Source organism: Hylaeus volcanicus, chromosome 3, assembly GCF_026283585.1.
Source record: "Hylaeus volcanicus isolate JK05 chromosome 3, UHH_iyHylVolc1.0_haploid, whole genome shotgun sequence".
Lineage (NCBI taxonomy): Eukaryota > Metazoa > Arthropoda > Insecta > Hymenoptera > Colletidae > Hylaeus > Hylaeus volcanicus.
In genome coordinates, this window is record NC_071978.1 from 13,078,341 (window position 1) to 13,085,208 (window position 6,868).

General features: G+C 39.6%; 1 protein-coding gene across 8 annotated transcripts in view; it reads left to right on the forward strand.

The window, feature by feature from the left end:
* LOC128874483 (tropomodulin) overlaps positions 1-838 on the forward strand; it is a 74,701-nt gene extending 73,863 nt beyond the window's left edge. For all 8 annotated transcript variants that reach the window (XM_054119323.1, XM_054119324.1, XM_054119327.1 and 5 more), the window contains one exon: positions 451-838. Coding sequence is in view for 1 of the 8 variants with exons in the window: in XM_054119327.1 (XP_053975302.1) it covers positions 451-485 (35 nt within the window). In the remaining 7 variants the exon portion in view is untranslated. The remainder of the gene's footprint in view (positions 1-450) is intronic.
* The last annotated feature ends 6,030 nt before the right edge of the window (positions 839-6,868 follow it).

The window sequence follows — 6,868 nt, forward strand, 5'->3', positions numbered from 1 at the left end:
TCATTCGATGAATAATTTCATTAATTTATTACATCAAACATGATACTATTCGATGAATAAAATGCATTGTATTTATATGATGTATGACAAAAAATTAAAAATATATATCAGCACTGAATTAAGTATAATATTATGTTCACACAGTGCGTTACGTAAATATAAAGAAATGTATTCACGTAATAAAATACAGTATTACGTGTTCTTGTAATACATCGTATAATCACAAAAAAGTTTATTCGTTGAATGAATTATACTACACGTGGATTTATAAAATGATTCATCGAACAAAGTGCTTGGACATCCTCTATTTTACGATGGAGTAATCAGAGTGACGAATTTCAACCCCTAGCGTGAGTTAGCGTGGTGTGTGAGATTGGCTGCTGCATTATCATTTTTCTTCTGACATAAGCTGAACGCATATGATGACAGTGTTTCGGGTGTCTGTTGCAGTACGGCAGTCCCGGCTCGGGGTGGCGACATCTTAACGCGAAGTGGCGTTCGCCTAGGTATTATTTGTACATATATTATATATTTATTTACCATATGTTATATACGTATCTCTATATATAATATTATATATAAGATATATCTTAAAGAAAAAAAAAACGAAAAAAAAATATCACCACTTATTTTCATGCATCGCTCGCGGCGTTCTCGCTAATGATTTTACACGAGTAACTTAATTCAGGATCGACGAAAACGGACTTATCGAGGAAGCTTTTTTTTTCATTTTATGTATAATTATATGCCTATTGTCAAATATGTGTCAAAATAAACATTGTCGTTCTCCGGCGTTTTGTTTCAATTCCAAAAAAAAAAAAAAAAAAAAACAAACAAACTGTGTAAACACCGTTAAGCTCTCTGTAAAACGGGAATCCCGTTTCGAGAATTGTATCGATCGAACGAGGAAAACTTCAGATTTAATTTCTCCTGCTTTGTTTGCGTCGATTCTACCCAGCCTCGTTCGTGGACGCACCACACGTCCGCGCTTTGTACATACCGTTCGTTTTTGCATGAGTATCTGTACTTTAGCGCAAATTGAACCGCAAATAAACCGCTCTGGCACCGTATCCACCCTTGTTTACCTCGACCACGTACATAAATTCTTTCTTCTATCGGTGATTCTTTCAGTCTGTCCGAGCAGCGATCTGAAATCTCACCCCTTAAACCAATTCGCTCCCGCTTTTCTCTCCAATTATCGCGATATCCACGCGTTCCCATCGTCGTCTCCATTCGAGACGATCGCTGTAATATATTCTCATCCGCTGCTTCGCGTACAGTTACTCGCAAACCTTATTCGGCCGTGTTGTGTAACAAGAGCTCCACGTTTCAGCGCTCGGCGAGCAGGCGAAGTAGTGGCGCCACATGGAGACGCGACAGCGTCGTAATTGGTAGGGGTTTAGAATAGATACTTGGGGGAATTTGAGCAAGGAGATAGGGTATTTTAAAAGTAACAGCTCGAGCCTAGACCGAGGATGTTTGTGCAAATTTGTTTAGACACGGGTAAAAAATTGAAATTCACATGAAAGGATGTCTTATCTTCTAAACAGTGTGACGTGTAGTTTATTGTATATTTTCCCATGTTTTGTCATAAATGTACAAACATCCTTCAGTAATTATTTTCAAGTTCCACACGTCCTCGCGAATTGTCCAATTTCTATTTATTAAACGTAAAGCTATGAGAATGGGAGTTTATCTTTAGAGAATTTTCTGAGCCTGATAGGGAAGTTGTAGCCACAGGTATGCAACGTGAGGGCGAATTGTTTACGTTTACTACCTTCGCCAACTTTTGGGCTTAGCGTGAATGTCGTGTTCGTTGAGTCACCCTCCTGAAACACAGAGTGCTCTGCAAGAAAACCACTGATTTTTCACGAGGGCTCTAACTCAGTGTGACTTCGACGATAATAGGTCCATCCCATACCTCGTCTGCGATGGTGTTCGAACTTGAGGATTCCAAGTTCTTCCAGTTTACGAGGTGAAGGGTGTTGATAAAGGTGCAATTGTCTCGTGAGCTCAGAATAATGGTGACTCCTAATGGCTCTCAGGAATAATATAAAAATATTTGTACGTTACAGTGTAATATTGCGGGTTCGATTCGAATTTTCATCTATGAAATGTAGATTCCAAAATAATCGAACGATTAAGTGTTTTCGCAATATCAATGACGGTTAATTAATTTACTTGTAAAAGTAGAATTTAATATGTGGCTAGAAAATTCATGATAGCGTGATATTTTGAAGTACGCGGAAGATCAAAATTGCGTTGGGTTAATAGACGGTATATATAAAACATTCATTTTTACATTGGAATATTTTCGATAGTTGCACATTCTCTTCAAAGTCTGCCGCACAGGAAGTGACATTATAATTCCAAACGGAACAATATTATCATAAATTACAATAAATTTATTTTAAACGTGTAACGCGGTATATTCCAGGATAAGTATACCTATGTTCCCCACAGGATGTAAACTACACGGCAAGAAATCTAGACACGATGTCTGAATAATTAAGGGAGCGTGCGCAATTCCACACGCGCATTTCCATTTCGGTTTAAGGGTTGAACATGATCTGCTGGCTCAGAATCATAATTGTTGGCGCTCACTGAAACTTCACTGGCGCGATAACAACGAAAATATTTTCCGGGCGTAACGACGCGTATATCACGTCGACTGGAAGCCCTTTTTATCGGCGTGCGTGCTCCCAAGTTGGCCGGTTGATTTCGAGATTGCACCGTGCAACGAGTAGCTAACTACATGCAGCTTGTATCGCGCCTGGGCCACGTGTTACTCCGCATAATGGCACGCTTAAACCTATCCACCGTGACTTTTTTAAAGCTCCCCGTTGATACACGCGCTCTCGACGTAATCGAAGGGCTCGGGCCACCATACAATAATGGACCTTCACCAGAGATACAGCTATCTTAATAAATACTTTTAAAAGAGCTTTTCGGTACTTGTCGAATAAAAATTCGAGTTGGAATTGTCTAAGGAAGTATTTCACAGCGGATGAATGAAAATGTAAGTGTCTCCATGCACATTGTAGTGGGTTCATATTTCCAAATAAATTGTTCATTTTATATACATTGATGTGTGAAGTTTATTCACGTACTTATTTATAATGAGACGTTTATTTGGAAACATCAAGTTAATCATTTAGACAAATTTCTTCGATTGCTGTAGAGGATTAGTTTGCAAGTTTTATTACATTTTAATTTGGGAGTTTCTGAAGATTCCTATTACTGTGACTGTTATATCTTTGCTGTGTTTTAGAATTCTTTAAATATCTTTGCTGTATAAAATTCTATCTATCTCTGGTGGACAGTTCCTCCATTTTATCTTATCTTATTTTTACAACATTCAAATCTTACTCTTTAAAGACTTTCAACAAAGATTAAAGCCCCTCCAGTAGTATTTCAATTTCGAAAAATTCCCCCTAAAGCCCGTAAAAGCTGGATCCTCGAATTTGTAAAACTTCTAGAAACCCAAGTGAAACTTCTGAAACATTAAAAGCTTCCCGAGTTATCGAATCAATAAACGTTCTTGAAATTCGCACAAATCTGAAACGAACTCTAAGATCTTGGGGAACTGCGTAAAGCTTTCCAAGTCTTAAAAACTCGAGGAGCGTCGAGAGGTTAAAAATAAAAAAAAAAACCATCTGAAATGGTCAAAAAAGCTTGCGAGAAGTTGGTCTCGTCGGGTCAGCAAATCCATATCGATGTTATTTGCTGTTTCAACAGAGAATGCAGCTTCCCCGTCGCTTAGTCGACGGATTTAATCCCGTCCTTTTGGAGAACTTTTAAAGATCCTTAATTTCGCCTAACGCGCGGAAGTTGCCCGAGCTTGGAAACTTTCGCAACTTCTCCAAGTTCGAACTGGCTCGAAGTGTCTTGCTCCCATCACTAGCTGCGCCCTAGCGATTTATAGCGGCAAAATTCCGCTCGTTGCTCGAGTGCGGAAAATTCAATGAGCTTTTCAATTTATTGAGAATCGCGCACGTGTTAATCTTGCCCTGGCCGTAACTCGGGAGCACGATTTTTCCGCGCATGGAAATTGTATTCTTGGAGGGAATACTCGTATTTCTTGGTCGACGGAAGTCGCACGGTAATTTCATCTCTTCTCGTTGCTGCTGGCATATTTTTTACTGTATTTTCACGTAGCTAGAATTCTTCTTCTTTTGGTTGTTGTTAAATGAACTACCCTTTTTTAACGCGCACGTATTTTGGTTTTGCACTTGAACGTATTTTTCACGCACCAGCACATTTTCATGATTAATGTAGACGTTAGTATTGTTTAATGGCCACTCTTTCACAGTAGATAATTTATTGGATGTTGAAAGTGTTTAACGAGTGTCACGAGTATCTTAATCTCACTTTTATATTTATGTAAATAGCATTAACGAGGTAGGGGACCATCTTGTAACCACGTTGGGGGAAGTGACGCAAAATATATATTATATTTAATTATCGACAGGAGGATCATTTTCCACCCATTCTTGTTAATTCGACATTCTTATTGCGTATGTATAAGAGCCTAGTCTCGAACAGTTAAAGGAACAAATAAAATTCACCTTAAAACATAACATAGCAGAAATAACAATGAAAACTACCGATAAATCTCCAAAATATTTTCCCGATCGTGTCACTTTCCTCTCGCGGTGGCATTACACTATCAATGTCGACTAATCCCTAGCAATTAATGCGCGTAAAACACCAAACGCCGAACGAACGATCCGATGACACAGTGTCGAGTTTAAAAGCAGCACGTTTCCCGTTTCGAGGGGAAGAAACGCGACGCGTGCGTCGTTGGTTAATTGAATTTATGTTGATTTCACTCGAGAGCTTCCCTTTCAACCAGATCTGCCTCGATTGCACGAAGATTTCGATTTGGAAAAGCGGTAAAAGGCGTCGAAAGGTGGGAGGGGGGGGGGGGGGGGGGAAGAATAATAATGATCCTCGGTCAACTGTTTGTCCGTTGCTCGGACTCACTGTTCGCTCTTTTGCAAATGAACCCATTTGTATTCAGCCTTACGACCAATTCGCCCCTCCTCGATAGCCCTGCTCTCTCTCTCTCTCCCTCCTCGTTCTCATTAAATTTTAGAATGCGAAACGACGCGGCCCGTACTCGTAGGTAAATTATTTTCAATATGGCGCGGCGATCACGCACCCTCGCGCGTTTTCGGACCGACAGTAATTGAAAATCTATTTTACGGACCCGTTAACGCACGGGTCACGTGATTATTTAGTAAATAAATAATCTGATTCGAGAACGCGTCAATTTTTATCGATGTTGGCCGCGTTTTGGTATACGGGGCACGTTTAAATTTTAATTAAGCGGGCGCGGTGATTATTTGCTTGCGGGTGATTTATTAATACTTCGTTGACCGATGGAATATGTATATTTATGGGACGGCTGGAGGTCTCAACAAATAGAAGTGGATAGGGGAAGAAAAATTTATTTTTCTTACCAACGTGCTATAAATATAAATGAATTTTCTTAATAAAATTGTATTTCTCTCCATACGAAATTTGTATACACACAGAATAAGAGATTAGGTATCCTACTCTTGTGTGCTTGAGAACCCAGGCTTAAGTGATGAAACTACCCTACTTAATAGTGTGTTGATATTTACGTGAGGTTGTCTTTAGATTCGCATCCTCCTCAAACTTCCCAACTTAGTTTAGATTTTATTTATGTACAGCCGTACATGTTTTTATATTTAATTATATACGCAGTCCGAGATATTAACGGAGTCAAAGGTGCGATCAGGCGGACGATGGGCAAGTGCGGAGCCCTGCGAGGAAATCCTATGAACACAAGAATCTGCATAAGAATCCCAGAATCCGTTGATTCCGTCGCGTATGCATATGCAGCCAAAGAAACACGGCGCAACGTAATTCCTCCCATGGAACGAGAGAAATTATTCAACGCGGGGAGACAATCATAGGGAGCCGCGATTCTATTACACTTCCGGTGCACGTTCATCCCAGCGACCGTGTAACGGGCATCGTCTCCGTTTCGCAACAGGCGCATGCGTTAATAATTAATTCCTCGCAAAACAGGGGACGCGGTTCTCTGCGTATACCAACTAGAAACCATGACACAGAGTTATCGAAAGGGTTGGTAGTTTCGAATAAAAGGACAAGGAACAATTCTTTATTGCGCTTCCTTGAAGCATGTAGGCTTAGGAATGCATCCTGTGAATTTGATTGCAGAACTCCTGAATCGAAGATTATTTTTATTGACATTTATGAATTTTTTTTTATGAGGAACGAGAGTGAAATTGTTTATATTGGATTTGATTTTTGAAGGAATATATAGAGATCCTTTTTATAATTTATTATGTCATGTAGCAGTCGATATAGTCATCTGATTGTAGAAAAGTAATTTTCCTAAATTCCACGCTCTTACTAGCGATCGATCAAGGAGTCGTTAGAAAATTATTTTGCAGATATATTTATTAACTTGCAAATGCAGTATTCCAATTTTTGTCGTACAATCGAATTTAATTTTTCGTTTATATTTATAAAGGAGTGAATCGTATATTCCGCTAATGGATTATTAATGAGATAATGAACAATGGCCGATGTATATAGTTGTGAAGGATGTAAATCGTCTGAAACTGATTCGTATCGGGGATGATACGTTGAGCATGAAAGGACTAACGATCCTGTCGTCGTGGAACTCGCCATTCGGCTCCCACGTGTTAGGTAACGAACCAGCAATGCCTCGATCCGATAACATGACTGCGCTGGCATGACGTCGATGCGTTTACGTAAACCAGACCCGATCGATCCACATTTTTTGGCACACTAGTTAAGCTCGGACTGTGTTACGCGACGATTGCGCAACAATGCGCGACCTTTTGCC